Source organism: Eublepharis macularius, chromosome 19 (genome assembly GCF_028583425.1).
Source record: "Eublepharis macularius isolate TG4126 chromosome 19, MPM_Emac_v1.0, whole genome shotgun sequence".
Lineage (NCBI taxonomy): Eukaryota > Metazoa > Chordata > Lepidosauria > Squamata > Eublepharidae > Eublepharis > Eublepharis macularius.
In genome coordinates this window covers 2,414,873-2,432,055 of record NC_072808.1, presented here as the reverse complement: position 1 = coordinate 2,432,055, position 17,183 = coordinate 2,414,873, and the positions used below count along the sequence as shown (strand labels likewise).

The following is a 17,183-nucleotide window of genomic DNA, read 5'->3' as shown; positions in this document are numbered from 1 at the left end:
ATGTGGCCTCCCCTTTCTAAATGAACATATCTAGGTATATGCTTTTGTACAAATGCTCTCAAGAATTCTTTTTGCCCCCCCACAGTCGGAATGAAGAGGCAGACACCAGAGCTGGGATATAAAGGGGCCGTTTATTGAAAAATGACAACATAACTTGCAACCACAGCAAGGGCCTAACTAGCGGTACAGGTCAGGCCCTGGGGTCATTCTTGGACCTCTGCCCTGACCTATCTGGGCGAGCCACCCTCTGCCCTGGGTGTAAGCCATCCATCATATGGCTGTGCCATAGCTTGGCCAGGCCATGAGGTTCACCTCTTTAAAGCTCCCCCCTGCTGCAAGGCTGGGGAAGGACTGGTTGGTCCAGAGGTTTCCCCACACGGGCATCTGTCCCCGCCACTGTGTTGTGAGACAGCCAGTTGCTCCTGACAGAACCCAATTCCCCACCAATGGAGCTACGCCATGGATGCCCACCATCCCGCTGCTTTTTCCCCTACAAGCTTTTGTGGACTACAGCCGGCACATTTTCTTTATTTATTTACTCACTTCATTTATCACCCATCATTCTTGGTAAGACTCAAAGCAAATTTCAGAATTATAAAAACACTGCAATAAATACCAATATAGTACATACAATGCAATAAAACTGAATTAGCCCCTTAGAGAAGACTGAAATAAAAACAGTGTAATGTATTTAGTAAACAATGCAGTAAGAGGGGGACCAGAAGCCAAAAAAACCCCTCTGTTATCAGCCCCCCCTCACATAACTTACACAGAACAATTAAAAACTACAACCCTATTCCAATATAAAAATTGCCCTCTTTCACAACTTTGTTTTACCATATTCCTATTCCCTTGTGTGAGACGGCTTCCACGTGGGAACATAAAAATATTCCCCTTACCCTGATAGGGGCAGCAGAAAGTGGCATAGGAATGGAATCTATACAACCATGGTCCCATGCTGCTTGCGCTTCCCATGGCTGCCCTCAAACCCCTCTCCTCCCCTTTTTCCCTGTTGCACTGAGCCCTGAACCCGCTTCATCCCCTCATTTTTCCATCTCCTACAAAGCCACATGCTAAACACCAAAATATAAAGTGGAGCTCAGTCTGGATTGAAGGAGAAAGCTCCAGGAATGCCGTGAAAGGTTACATGGGTGTTTCCATCTCTAACCCAGGGGCTTCTACCTTTCCACACAGCGGAAATCCCTATCTGGAAGCAGCCTATGAAATAAAATTCCTGTTTCTTTTTTGCTCTAACACAGCTGTTCCTATGGAATTATTACTACTTCTGTGACCAAGAGTCCAGTAGCACCTATAAGACTAACAAAATTTGTGGGAGGGTATGCTGAGAGACTGCTGAATTGCAACTGATAATGAAACTCAAGACAATGCACCCACCTGGATTGAATCGAGACATAGGCTTCCTCTCTCATTACCAATGCTGATTTCTCCACACCCACTACCCCTCTGCATACCCCACCCTTTCCAATCACACCTACTATTGTCATTCACTGGCTATTGTCTTTTGACATCTGAAACCACTCAAATTCATATTCTAGCTGTATCTGAAGAAGTGAGCTGTGACTCACGAAAGCTCATACCCTACCACAAAGTTTGTTAGTCTTATAGGTACTACTGGACTCTTGTTCTTTTCTACCGCCACAGACTAACTCTGCTACCCATCTTGATCTATTTCTATGATGTACTGATTCAGTTAATGTATCTGTTTGCCCATCACCAGTGTCCCCTCTCTCCTTTCTGACGACATTTCCAGTGCAGTAGGAAATAGAACATCTACTGTCCTTTATGAATGCATTGCATTTAGATACTCTGCCACTGGTTTCCCTAGTGTACATCATGGGAAGAGATCCTATATGAAAGGTAATTCACAAGGTCTTATGGTGCAGGACATCTTAAATATCCTGTACGTGTCAGTTTCACACCAGATAGCTACCACCATGTGGAGGATTAAGCTACCTGCATGCAGGGCTCATTTCGAGGGGGGATGCACAGGAATGCAGTTCCGGCAGTTCCCATGGCAGGTGGCCCCACCCACCTGACTCTCGGCCATTTGGGGCCCATTTCGGCCTGGATTGGGGCTGAAACGGCCTGGATCGGGCCTCTGACGGGTGGTGGATCACTCTCCCTCTCAGCAGCAGCCCGATCCTGACCATTTTGGGCCACTTTTCAGTCATTTTCAGCCCCTTTTTGCCATTTTGGGCCCAATTTCAGCCCTGAATGGCCAGGATTGGGTCCAAAACAGCCAGGATAGGTGATGTCAGGGGGTGTGGCATACGCAAATCAGTTATGCTAATGACACACTTCTGGTGATGGCAAGGGGTGTGGCATATGCTAATAAGTTATGCTAATGAGTTCCTCCAGCTCTTTTTCTACGAAGTGACCCCTGCCTGCATGTATTGGCATAAGTTGTTTTACTTGCCTATGGGCATGAAGCCAACATCGGAGGATTTCTACATAATAGCTGCATACCAAAAATTCTAATTGACTGTAAGAAATAATTCCACAGTAACCATTTAAAATGCTGCCTTGTTCCATTTCTAAAGGAAAATGTCCCCAGCAATGTGAAGGCCATATATGGCCAGCACGCAACAGCTACAGATTAGATCTTGCAGCAATTCATTCTTATTTGGTAAATCTGTGCAAAGGGAAATCTAATCAACACATTGCTCTGTTGGCACTGCGCTGGAAAAAGCGAGTCCGTTGCTGGGAGGCATTTTCAGCAGTTAGACAGGAAGTGCTAAGAATCCCATCGCCACCCACAATATGCTGTGGAAAAACAAATATTCCCAAGCAAAAGGAGGCATGAGAAATCTTTGCTGCCTTGCTGTGTTTGGAATAAGTCACTAGAAGTCTTTTCTGTGCCTCAGGAAACCCGCCTTACCAGTGTTAAAACACTGACCCCCATAAAGTGCCTTTTAAAAACCAGGTTTTAGAGATTAATTGCAATCTATTACCTTTGTTGATGTCTCAGAATATCTACATCAAAGCATACATAGCAGATAGAAATCAGATTAGCTATAAAATGGTGCTGGCCACCCAGACTTTTGATTTATGGTGACCAAGACATGGGATATCCATGGCTTCCCCTGTTTCCTCCCCTTTGCTGCCCTGCCACAGTATAATTAACAAACATCCCTTCATTTGAAGCTTTAGAAATCTACAAAATTTATAATTTCCTCCTTCCTGATAGTACAATACCTAGCATACTATGTGTTCATTAAAGATTTGTTTCATGTTTGCCTGGTTCAAGCTGCCTTTTAATCTAAAAACTGGTGAAGGGAATTGCTGTCTGGAGTCTACTTCAACAAACATTTTGTGTATTTTATCTTTCCTTTCGAATCATGATAATCTAGATAAGATACTGGGGCTGATTCCCCAACTTTATTTTTCTGCAAGCTTGACCCTTGAGTCCAGTAGTGATGTGATGTGGCTCCGTTTCCTCTACTAACGTGTGGAGTTACATGGGCGTGACATCACACCAACTCATGATAATAATTCTTCCAACATATGTTCTCCCTTCTGCATTGTGCGTACAACTCTGTGCTTCCAGTGTGAGGAACTCTGGGTTGGATCCAGCGCAAAAATTCCACTTCCCCTAGAGCTCTTGTTTAAGTGAAAATGTAAGAAAAGACGGCAGTGGCTGATAAAATGGAGGAGAGGAGAATTATGTAAGCCACCTTAAGTTTTGTGTAGTGGTTGCAGCGGGACTCTAATCTGGAACCGGGTTTGATTCCCTACTCCTCCGCTTGAAGCCAGCTGGGTGATCTGGGGTCAGACTCACAGCTCTTCTAAAACTCTCTCAGCTCCACCCACCTCACAGGATAATAATAATACATAGTCGAAGGCTTTCACGGCCGGAGAACGATGGTTGTTGGGGGTTTTCCGGGCTGTATTGCCGTGGTCTTGGCATTGTAGTTCCTGACGTTTCGCCCGCAGCTGAGGCTGGCATCTTCAGAGGTGTAGCACCAAAAGACAGAGATCTCTCAGTGTCACAGTGTGGAAAAGATGTAGGTCATTTGTATCTACTCAGGAGGGGTGGGGTTGAGCTGAGTCATTCTGTAAGAGTTTCCCAGGGTGTGGAATGCTAATGGCGGGAGGCTTCACTGTATCCTGAGGCGGTTGTGAGTGCCATTGGTTCACCGACATATGAATTAGCTAGACATCTGGCAGATCTCCTGCAGGACCACATCGGGAAAACCTCGTCTTACATCAAAGATTCAGCAGATTTCATCAACAAAATCAGTTCTCTGAAACTCAATCCACAAGACATACTTGTCAGTTTTGATGTTGTATCCCTGTTTACCAAGGTTCCAGTAAAAGACACTATTGCACTGATTAATCAGATTTTCCCAGAGGATGTAACAGCCTTATTCCATCATTGTCTGACAACCAGTTACTTCCAATGGGACAACGAATTCTATGAACAGATGGATGGGGTGGCCATGGGGAGCCCACTCAGCCCAGTTATAGCAAACTTCTACATGGAACATTTTGAAAAAACAGCTCTAGAATCAGCACCCCACAAACCCAGTGTATGGTTCCGGTTTGTGGATGATACATTCATCATTTGGAGCCATGGGGAGGAAGAATTGATGGAGTTTTTGAATCATCTCAACAACATCCACCTGAACATACAATTCACAATGGAGAAAGAAAGTGAGGGAAAACTCTCATTCCTGGATACCTTGGTCATCCGCAAAGCAAACTTTCAGTTAGGTCACAAGGTCTACAGGAAACCAACTCACACTGATCGGTACTTACACAAAAACTCCAATCACCACCCCCGACAGAAAAGAGGCATAATGAAAACATTAGTGGATCGTGCAAGACGGATATGTGAGCCGCGCTTTCTCAATGAGGAAATTAATCATCTAAACCACGCACTTCAGGCAAATGGCTACTCCAGAAATGAAATCCGAAGAGCAATCAAACCCAGGATGAATCAAACAACCAAAGAAAAACAGTCTCCCACAGGAAAAGTGTTTTTGCCATATATCAAAGGAATTACTGATCAGATGGGAAAGCTTATGAAAAAGCATAACCTTCAAGCAGTATTCAGACCCACCCGAAAAATACAACAGATGCTACGATCAGCAAAAGACAGCAGAGACCCCCTCACCTCTGCAGGAGTATACCGTATACCCTGCAGCTGTGGACAAGTTTACATCGGGACCACAAAGCGTAGCATCCAGACAAGAATAAAAGAACATGAAAGACACTGCAGACTTGGACAGCCTGAAAAATCAGCAGTGGCTGAACATAGCCTAACTCAAACAGGGCACAGTATCTTATTCCAGGACACCAAAATACTGGACAACACCTCCAACTACTTTGTCAGACTGCACAGGGAAGCCATTGAAATTCACAAGCATAAGCAAAACTTCAACAGGAAAGAAGAAACCTTAAGAATGAACAGAGCATGGGCTCCAGTTCTGAAAAACACCAGGCCAACAAAACACTCCACACCCGACAATAGCCCTGCAGAGAAGATTAGCACATCAAGCACCAATCCATATGCAAAAGAACCGCCTCAGGATACAGTGAAGCCTCCCGCCATTAGCATTCCACACCCTGGGAAACTCTTACAGAATGACTCAGCTCAACCCCACCCCTCCTGAGTAGATACAAATGACCTACATCTTTTCCACACTGTGACACTGAGAGATCTCTGTCTTTTGGTGCTACACCTCTGAAGATGCCAGCCACAGCTGCGGGCGAAACGTCAGGAACTACAATGCCAAGACCACGGCAATACAGCCCGGAAAACCCCCAACAACCAATAATAATACACTTTGCAAACTACTCTGAGTGGATATTAAGTTGTCCTGAAGGGCAGTATATAAACTGAATGTTGTTGTTGTTGTTGTTACCCATTGGGGAGAATGTTGGGATATAAATGAAGTCAATCAATCAATCAATCAAACAAACAAAATTGTGCTAAGTTGAACATATTGTATACCAACTTGAACTTATTGAACTTGCATTTCTGCTTGCTCAAGTTCTTGTGTGACCGATTTTGGGGCACCATAATATATAGGAGGAAACCACTAGAGTGTCTTCCTCATATGACACACTTACAGCGGGTTTCTTGGGTATTTAACTCACAAGGATTGGATTCCCTTTTGGCTTTTATGATTCTGCATTTGAGCAAGTCAAACCAAAGTGGTGTCTTGTTTTTATTTTATTTCTGCACTGGAAAAATACCGTTTCTGCTGCAGACTTTCTGGGGGAAGACGAACATCAGCAGTTTTGTCAGTGTGGCTTTAAAAATTTTTTTTTGCATTTGTTGCAATGTTGCAACATTTAGGCATTAGATATATATTTATGTTCTATATTTAGTAATTTTAATATTTGGCCCATGGATTGGGGTTTCTTTAACATTCTTGGTTCTTAGTTGAGGGAATAACTCAAAATTAATATATGAAACTTAATTCCAAATAAATGTGTACAACACACTCCCGCATGATTTTGCTGTAAAAAAAAATGGAATATGTGCAAAGGGAGAAAAGTCACGGAAAACTCGGGCGGGAGAGGGGGAATCAATTCTGGAGTATGGGGCCAGAACCAGTGAAAAGCTCATTGCAAAAAAGACCAAGGTGTTGCCCAAGGTCTTGCACAAGTGGAACTATACTAAGTCCATTTATGTTTTTGCGTGTACAATTCAAGCAACTGCTGAGAGAGGAAGGGTACATGGGTACATGTTGTGCAGCAGGAGGAAGGGTACATGTTGTGCAGCAGGAGGAAGGGTACATGGGAACATGTTGTGCAGAGGGAGGGAGGGTATATGGGAACATGTTGTATGGAGGGAGGAAATTGTAAGGGAGGGGATCCTCCTTCTTTGCTTACTTGTATAGGATGCATTGTCCTTGCAGGACACTTCTCATCAAAGTATTCCTATAATTATATAATTAATCGAAAGAGCTCACCAAATATTAATGTGTAATGCTTATTTCTTGCGTAACTAGCAGGGATCCCAAAGAACTGTCAAAAGGCACTAATGACTTTCACTGCAGAAATTAGCAGCAAGAACTTGTTCAAATTAGGGGCTGGGAAATGCCCCCATGATCTTTGAAATCAATGCATTGCAGACACAATTGTGAGACCCCGAAAGTAGCTTTCATAAAATGGCTCACACAGCTCTCTCTTATTTGTACATGTGTACACATATTTGTATTTTAAGCTGAACTTTTTGGAAAGCTCTTTCTGTTTCTAAACTGTCTTTTGTAATTTTCAGGTGCTGGAGAAAATAGGAATTCTCTAAGAAATTCTGTAAGTGTGCTTTTTTTTAGACCTGTGATATGGGCTCAGGGAAGTTGTATTTTGTTAGGCAAAGGAGAAGCCAAGATTTCTGACTCTTAGTAATAAGTGTGTGCACAGGTTGCATTGTAATAGTTTTCTATGCTATCTGATCAAGTGAACGTTGACTCATGAAAGCTCATACCCTGGAAATGTTTTGTTGCTCTTTTCTTGCTACTGAAGTTGAATTTTTGTTCTATAGCAACAGACTAATGCAGCTACCACCTATGGTAGCAGTATTTTTCTATGGAAAATGTAATATGGATTATAAACAAGAAAAGTAGGGGAGTTAATACATTCGTTAAAGGATTTAAAGAATTGCAAATCCATCCAAATTTGGCCTAGCAGTAACAATCAGCTGACCTAAAGAAATGCCATGGGGGCAGGCTTTAGGGGTGGTCAGTAGGCAGGGCTGGATAAGGTATATAAGCAGAGGACATCCCAGTACAACATCAGTCCTGGGCTAGGAAGGGATTCCTAACTTTGCTGCTTAAACCAGGATGTTTGGGTAGAAGTGAGATGCCAGTGTAGTAACTGGCCTCCTGCTCTACTTTGCTACAGGCGAAGCGTTTACTCTAGAGCAAGCTTCACAAATGCCAAAAGCTGTACCTTGTGCTTGCTGGTACTTACACATGGTCAATCAGCCCTAGACTAGATGCTGGCATGTCCACTGATCATGAACGTAGGAATGCTGCAAATTTTGTGCTGAACGCGGCTTACCAAGGCCGTTTCCACACCTCCTTAAACTAGCGCAAGACTCACGGAAGGCTGGTGGCTTCGTCGCGCCATTTCTGACGTCACCCCATCATGATGCTGTTTTTGTGGCACCCTTCTAACTACCTGCCTCAGTAATGGCCAGCATTCCATGAGTCTTGCGCTATTTTACGGATGTGTGGAAATGGCCCGTGTTGGATTGTGATGATCAGGTGTGAGCCAGTCACAGGATCCGTTTGGTTTGGCACCAAATGACTTGAATGCCTGCCAAAAAGGTAGGTATCCGGGGGTGTGGGTGGTACTGTGCATGCATGAAAACGGTGCTGACCAAAACAGATCATCAGCATCCATTAGCATCACTAAGTACTATTTCAATGAACACCAAACAGTTGGATTTTTAAAAAATAAACACAGCATTATTGTATGATAGATTTATAGATTTATATGACTTGTGGCTGATTTAACTTTCTCTTTGAACACCTACATGCCACACAAAGCAGCCGTGCAACAGTGATAAAGAGGAGCCAGGCTGTGTGAGAATGTATATGCATGAAAAGCCTATTGTGCTGTACTAAACTGTTAGGAAGGATAATAACAATGAGGAGGAGGAGGAGGAGGAGGAGAAGAAGTAACAGAATGAAGCAACCTGCCAAACAGCCATGAACATGCTGACAAACAAACAGTCTGTCAAAAAACTAGCTCCCTGTTTGTGACAAGCAAACAGGACTTGAATCAGATTGATTGGTTCGAGCATCCCTGGTTTAATTCTGCAACTTTTGTTTTGAACAAAGAGGAACACATTTATAAATAAGAATGTTTATAGGAGTTGGACTGTTTGTATAAGCTAGTGACAAACACGTGCACGTGTACACACACACAGCATTCTTCAGCACTCATGTTCTCAAGGGATTAGCAAGACATTCTTTGCATTGTTTACATCCGATATGCAGAGGACTGAACGTCCCTAAATCAGTTAGAATAAACAGACCTGTTTTAATGGATGAGTAACAGTTACATCATCGCAAGGTTCCTGTTTTTATCTTTCTTCCGTTTTCTTGCCTTACATTTAAGAGGGGTGGATCCCCAAAAGCCGGCTGAAATATAGTCAAGTTGCACCTTTCCAGTTTTATTATTTATTACATTTCATTGCATCTTGCTTGGATTTTGGAGACTGGCCAGTTTCCAAGTGGAAGGAGCTCCTTGGCAATGGGAAAGCCACCAAGAACAGTGTTGCAGATTTTTGAGGGTCACTGGTCAAGGAGGTTCTTTTGACTGTCTTGCAGGAGGCACAGTGATGGCTGACGAGGGGCAGAAGGGTTGTGTATTGCGCTTTCATTTCTAGCTAGATTGAAAGCGACATGCCTTGCCCGCAGTCTAGTTGGGCACACAAAATGGAAATGGAGAGCCAGCTTGGTGTAGTGGTTAAGAGCAGTGGGACTCTAATCTGGAGAGCCAGGTTTGATTCCCCACTCCTCCACTTGAAGCCAGCTGGGTGGCCTTGGGTCAGTCGCAGCTCTTCCAGAGCTCTCTCAGCCCCACCCACCTCACAGGGTGATTGTTGTGGGGATAATAATGACACACTTTGTAAACCTCTCTGAGTGGGTGTTAAGTTGTCCTGAAGGGTGGTATATGAATCGAATGTTATTTGTTGTTGTTGTTGTTGTTGTTACTTGTACTATGCCTTGGAAGGCAACTTTGCAAAATTATAGTGTCAAAGTGCCCCCTCTATGTGTCTTTGCTATTCAGACATAATATAAACGTAATATCATATTAAGTTTTTCTTGATTGAGCTTCTGTACCGTGATCATAAGGGGCACATTAGTCTTTTAAATGTGCTAGGTCCAAAAGCTTTAGGGCCGTTATGGTTAAGGTTGGCACCATGAATATTTCTTGAGAGACAACAGCAAGACCGTACAAATACGAATGCAACCGTCTGATATGCTCCCAGCATGCCTCTCCCTATCATAAAGCAGCCAGTCACCTCTATTTTACACCGCTGGAATGTTCATCAACAGTGCCTCCATTTTGCATATGAAGATCTATTCATTTGTTTCTTATCTCACTCTTCTCCAAATAGCTCTGGTACCCATAGTTCCCTCCCCTTATTTTATCTTCACAACAACCTTGTGAGGTGGGTTTCATGGAGAAGTCTAAGGTCACTGGGGCTATTTCCACAGGACATCCCACATGGATATTGGCAATAGATCTTCCACATGTAGGAATTTTGTATGCACTTTCCTTAGTTTTTTCCCCTACTTTTCCCTTCGACACTTGTGCCACAATAAATCCACATTGGCTCAGGACATGGTCATTACAGCTGCCTTGGCCATTTGCTGTCCTCTTTTAATGTTTTGTCCCCTTTTTATGTTCTGTCCTTCACAGGTAGCTATAGCACTATAATGGTTCCATTAAGACTTGAAGCATATAATTGGCAACTTCAGTGCTGTGCTGCTATAGCAATTACCATCTTGTTGCTGGGGTTTTTTTTAAAAAAAACCCTCCCTTGGTGCAGCAGGGACAGAATGGTGCCTGCAAGGAGCTTATGGTGAGCAAATGGCACTGATGTGGGCAGGTCATTTGCAGGGAAGGGAGAATTTGTATCACTCCTTCTAGGTGGTGTGTTGATATGTTTGGGCTGTGTTCTGTCTCAAAGGATCAGAGAAAACAAGGATGGGAAAGAGCAGGTTGAGGACAGGGGAAACCTGGACATAGGATGAATTACACCATGTCATCTTGTGGACGCTCCAAAAAAAGCTCTCTAGTTTGGAAGCCAAGATGGAGAACTTCATGGTTGAAAGGCTCTCTGGTCAAAAAGCCCCCAAGTAAAAGCAATGGTCGAACAAAGGCTGTTTGATACTGAGCGACAAAAAGACAACAGCAACATCCCAAATTTTCGGATTCCTGAGAATCTAAGATACGTTGTCACTCTGGCTCCTAACTCTCCCTTTTGGAGGTACCAAAGGAGAACTTTTACATTGGCAAGATGGCGTGCTCTCCCCTCTGCAGTTTTGGAGGGGAGATATAAAAAGGTTCCCGTGAAGGAGAGTGTAATATATTGCTTTTCTCTGCAAATGCAAATGCTTACACCATCCCTCTTCTAATGAATCCTACTTCATTAGCTTGGAAAGCATCACGGACAAATTTTGAATTGCTCAGAAAGGAACTGGGAGGGGTTTTCCTTCCTGGAATCTGAGCTGGCGATCTTTATACGCTATTTAATGGCTGCCTCCAGTTTCTGAAAACATATGAAAGGAAATATCATAACAATGAGGTAACTTCTTCGCCAAATACTAATTGGGCATTGTGTTTGATTTGCTTCAGCACTACAGCCTGATTTCATTTGCCTCTCTCTCTTCAACCCCTTCCCCAACCATTTTGACGTGCTTGCATGCTTACTTGCTTTTCTTTGGGCTGATGAAACGGTGGTCATAAGAACAGCCCCAAGTCTAGCATCTTATGGTCCATCTAAGTCCAGTATTTCACACAGTGGCCAATCAGTTGCCCTGGAGGATCAACAAACAGGTCATAGATGCCAAAGGTTTCCCTTGTTATTGCCTCCTAGCGCTGGCATCCAGCATTATGGAGGTTTTCTTTAATCACCATGACTGGTAACCATTGATAACCATGAATCTGTCGAATTCCCTCTTGAAGCCATCTATGCTCATGGCCATTACAACATGTATTTGCAATGAATCTCACAATTTGGTTGTTGGGGGTTTTCCGGGCTGTATTGCCGTGGTCTTGGCATTGTAGTTCCTGACGTTTCGCCAGCAGCTGTGGCTGGCATCTTCAGAGGTGTAGCACCAAGATGCCAGCCACAGCTGCTGGCGAAACGTCAGGAACTACAATGCCAAGACCACGGCAATACAGCCCGGAAAACCCCCAACAACCATCGTTCTCCGGCCGTGAAAGCCTTCGACAATACAATCTCACAATTTAATTACTTGTTCAGTAATGAAGGTATTTCCTTTTGTCTGTCCTGAACCTCTTACCCATCAGCTTCATTAGATCTCATAGATTTTGTCAGCATACACTGTATTTAAGGGGCCAATAGGTAAAGATGTAAAGAGAGTTGTCTGGGAAGCTAACATTTCCTAGTCTCCACATGGGACAACTCTGCTGCTCTGCATGGGCCATCTGCTGTTTTATGCTCAAATGATCAGAAAGAGCTCCAGATGTGTTCTAAACTACAGAAAGGAGAACTTTTCCAGATTTCTGCTACATCTAAGAAGAAGAGGGTCTCGTGCCCTGAAACATATTGTATATAATAGGTCAGGAAATTAAAGTGGATAAGGCATCCATTTCAAACTCCAGTGCAAGATACTGAAAAACAAGAGCCTGCTGCACTGGCGATTTACTCCTCTCTTTTTGAGTGTTCACTCTTCAAGGATCAGATTTGTTTAGGCCGCCTACCTTTCCACACACTGCTTTTAATCCTGGTGTGGGTGCCGTCTTTTGTTGTTGTTGTTGTTGTTGTTCATACCACCATGAAATAAAAGGGAGTATGTGGTGAGATATGGACGTCATCGTTGGTGTCACGGTCGATGTCACAGGTGCTATCACCACCACCCCTTTTTAAAAAGCAATTTGTCTATGCTCAATCGCGTTGATGCATTGTGACGTTACGACGTTACGATGACCGAAGGCACTCCGCACTAAGGCAGTAGAAAACACACCAAAAAAAGGGAGAAATGAAAGCAAAAAGAAAGCAGCAGGAATTAGACCGTTCTTAATTGCATTTTTTCTTTATGTGGTTATTGTAGCAGTGAAGGGACAAAATATGGAATTCGTTCTTACAATGTTTTAATCTCATTGCTTGCAGAGGATAGAAGCCTCACCTGATGGAACTTAGAAAAGCAAAAGAGAATCATCAGAGGAAACAAGACGGAGGACGTTCTACCACTCCTAAACATTCAGTGGCATTTAGATGCTTTCGGAAGTCACGTTTTGCTTGAGCTGTTGGTAACCCCTGTGGGGTGAGCGTGACATCTATACAGTATTACTGCTGTCCTGCCATAGTGATGTCCTGAACACAGCCATGTTCGGCTCAGCCTCCAATTTTATGTTCTACATTTTATTCAGCGTCACTCTAATCAACGAATGTATGTACGTTTGATGACTGTTTACCACCTTTTCTGTTTTTATTCTCCAAGCAATTATGGATGGACCTGTCAGAATATGAGGCCATGTCTGGTTACTTCTCTATGATCTCATTGAAAAACATTTTGGTCTAAGCAACTGATTTGGGGCATAAATGTTATTGGTAGCAAAACAACTGCGTTATTGATAAGAGCACTTCACACATGATGTTTTTCCACATCAGAAAAAATATAATGTGAAATGACACTAACATGATCTACAATTTGGTGCAAATGTTTGCACCGTCTATGCTGCTTGGCTACTTGGGAGAGGTGTAAAAATGTTCATGCATTTTCCTATCTTCTGCCCCCACCCCCAGTGTTCTTTTTCTTAAGTTGTACAATAACAAAGTCCTTAAAGATTTGCTTTTTAAAAGAGATAAACCTTTAAAAAAACACTACTAGTTAATTCTTCAAGCTAAAGCAGCCGTGCTCTTGTTGTTATTCTGCAGATTTGGAAATGTCACACTGAAGCCAAAGAACATTATTAGCTAATTTTTTATATAAAACTTGGAGTAGCTTTGCAAAGATTATGACTTTTGCAAAATGCAATTTCAGTGCAGTTATTATGAGCATCAATTGTTCTTTGTCAAATGATTTCAGGCATCTGATATGTTTCATGGATTGCTGCACTTGGTTGTCTTCTGAAGCAAAACAGAGATCACTGATTTCTTTGTCAGCAAAGCACACGGGGCGGGGCGGGGATTATAGTTCGAGGATCCATATTTGCATATGAGCCACAGTTTTCTACCTTCCTTCTTTTCATGAAGATATCAAATTGAATCCTTGAACTGAATTTTGAAGATCAAAAATCACTCCAGATTGCAGGGACAATAAACAGCCTAAATATGATTGTCTTTGTTCAAATATGTACTGAAATGTTATACTTCAGTTTTGTCTCTTTTTTTATGGATGAGTCATGAAATGGCCAAGAAGAAGGGGAAATGGTACAGCATAGAGCATTTTAGATGCACTTAACGATTATGGTCCTGAGTCAAGAAGTAAGAAAGTTATTGATATATTGAGACACTTAATCCCCAAAGCATCAAGGTGTATGAAAATGAAAATTAGTACACATAAAATATGGCTTAACCCCAATATACCTCACTTGAAAATGTGCTTAAACAGAACCAATCTCATGCAAAATATACCTGTGCTTATATAACGACATATCAAACCCAAATGATTGATAGTCATTTTTAAGCAAGGTTTGTTGTGACTCACACAAAGAATAAGCTGTTTCAATTCCCTTGGACATAATATCTATTTTTAATTTATTTACTCCCCCTGATGTATTTTGTCTGTAAAATGTTAACTTTTTAAAACTAAAAATTGGCAGGCTCTATGCAGCACATCTCTTTTGGCAAATGTACATTGGAAATCCCTGATTACGCACCCCTATGCTCTTACACTGAATTTGATGCAATATTTTATTAAAGAAATAATTGGAAAACGATTTACATCAGAAGAATCTTCTTTTGTACTAATAAAATAACACGTGTGTGTTAGAAAATTGATTAAGCTTCAGTTCAGACAGAGGGCTATGTTGAAAACATAAGAAGCCGAGAACTATGGTTAGCTGATATACTTGGTTTGGTCCCAGGTTGTGAATGCATGCGATGGGAGCAATTATTCTGCAGTTAAGCCAGGTCTGGCCAGTACCAGCATAGAAGAATTCTTACGTACTCAGCAGTGCAATTCTAAATAGAGTTACACCCTTCTAAGTCTACTGGCTCCAATAGACTGAGAACGGTATCGCTCTGTTTAGGATTCCATTATAAGAATTCTCCTTTTAAATCCACGTAGATTAAAAGATGTGTTATATATACAAGCTCCCTCGGGCCAGCTGTCTCTCACCAAACCTACCCCACAGGGTTGTTATGAAGATAAAATGAGGCAGGAGCAGAGACCGTATACATATGACCTTGAACTTATTGAAGAATGGAAAAGAAAAACAACAGGCTCATGGCCGTGACCCCCACCCAATTTGTGTGCCACGTGGTCTGCCAGCAACAGCTCCTGTCTGCCCACCTCGTGCAAAGCAAGGCCCGCAGTGGGGGGCTCTTGCTGGTGGTGATCCCCACCCAGCTAGTACAGGGCCACCACATGGCTGTGGGGGGGCATCCCCCCAGATAATCAGCCCACTGGGACTTTTCCTAGTAACCTTCCTTAATGGCCAATCCGTCCCTGGTGGGAAGAAGATCACCAGTTTGCCTCTGTGTGACCTGCTATGGGAGCTCCCTGCTAAAGCTTAGCCAGCTTGGATTCAAATGTAAACTCAACATTTATTTTCCTTTCTTCCTGTCTGAATACTACAGTTTCTTTTTTCCTGCTTTTACTAAATACAGTGTGATTTAAAGGGAGATTAGCATGTGAGAAAGGGGTTTGAAAACTATTTCTCCTGCTGCCATCTTATTTCTGAGATTTGGAAAAGGGGTGGCAGTTGTGTTCTAAATTATTCTGATCAGTTTGGGGGTGAATTGTGTAGCTGGAGAGGAGGGTGTTTCTTATACCCCTTCATGTATTGCAACATGCAAGGGCACTGGGAATCTTAGAGATCCTCAGTCTTGTAGGATTACAGTTCCCAAGGTTCCTTGATGAAAGAAGTGACTCTCATGAACCTGGTTTACATCTGTGGTTTTCATGTGCCAAACAATGTGGGAAACCCATAATTCATGTATTGCCAATCCTAAATGGCCCACTCTTAAGTAAAAAGAATTCACTGATGTCAGTAGTACCCTTTTATTCAGACAACGCCCCCCTCAATGACGTTTGCCCATCTGGAAGCTGAACACTTTGGAAAGATCTCTTTGTGTCTCCTTAATTGAAACTGGGCTCAGTTTCAACAAGACCCAAAACAATGAGCTATTAACACTTCAGACTGTTTAGTTCATGTTTCTGCTGTCTCACCAAGGCTGGATCAACAGCCATAAAACATAAATGTGTTGTTGATCTTTCTCGGATGACAATTCTGCTACTGAAACCTGTTGTTTAGTTTCAGCTGGAAGACGCTGGATGGGACAGTGTGTCTTAAAGGAAATTAATATTATTTGTTTTTATCTTGTATACATTTGGACAGTAAAGTAGATAGTGGGGAAGGTTCTCCACTGTAGATGATCCACAGAAGCAGCAGTGGTGTTCCGTGGGGATGTGAGAATAACACCCTGGCCGTTTCCACACGGCTCACCTTATTCTGCAAAATAGCGAAATCTCACGCGAAATCTCGCGAGAAGACGCTGTTATCGTGTCTTCTCGCGTGATAACAGAGTCTTCTCGTGAGATTTCGTGCGAGATTTCGCGATTTTGCAGAATAAGGTAAGCCGTGTGGAAATGGCCCCTGCCAAAAGAGCTGATTGCATCGTCTGGAAGCGCAACTATAAGATCTTCTTGGTTACCTTGTGAGTCACCCCTTTACATGTTTACAGTATTGATTCCTGCAATTACCTCGAGGAGTGGTGTGAACTTGCACTACCCTGAGAGAATTTTCACACAGCAGGAATAAAGGGAAACCCTGCGGACCATTTAGGAAAGAGGAGTATTTTCAACACCTCTCTGGATAGGTTCTCTGTCTGATTATTGTTGCAATTGGAACGACTGAAAGCAAGCCAGCTTCGGTACGATGCCAAGCTATTCCCGGAAAATCTGTACATGGCTTAATGTGCCGAAGAGTTCATTGGTTCTGACCTGAAGTCAGCTGAGTTCTTCTCACTGATTTTGGATCAGTTTCCCACAATGCAAGCCTAAGGAGAGTTATGTTATCCTAAGCTTTCAATGGATGTAGAAGGGTGTAATGACTTAGGATTTCACTATTAATGTCCCATCTTTCTCCCACCCCTCAATAGTAACAGAATTCCCATCTCATTCTATGGGCTGAACCTCTGATCCCAAATAACCATCATTTTTAAAAAATCATTTCCTGTTACTGTGAATATAATAGCAATTAGGCAGGTAACATTAAGAGAAAAGGAACAGGATTATTAAAGAATAGATTTTTCTTAATTTATGGTGTATACAGTG

The 17,183-nt window shown here is 42.6% G+C and overlaps 1 protein-coding gene across 2 annotated transcripts in view; it reads left to right on the top strand.

Moving 5' to 3' along the window:
- PECAM1 (platelet and endothelial cell adhesion molecule 1) overlaps window positions 1-14,622 on the top strand; it is a 40,165-nt gene extending 25,543 nt beyond the window's left edge. The window contains exons 15-16 of one of the 2 annotated variants that reach the window (XM_055003517.1): window positions 7,253-7,287; window positions 12,851-14,622. In XM_055003517.1, coding sequence (XP_054859492.1) covers window positions 7,253-7,287; window positions 12,851-12,880 — 65 coding nt within the window. In that variant the 3' untranslated portion in view covers window positions 12,881-14,622. The remainder of the gene's footprint in view (window positions 1-7,252; window positions 7,288-12,850) is intronic. The other variant, XM_055003518.1, reaches the window with a different exon arrangement.
- The last annotated feature ends 2,561 nt before the right edge of the window (window positions 14,623-17,183 follow it).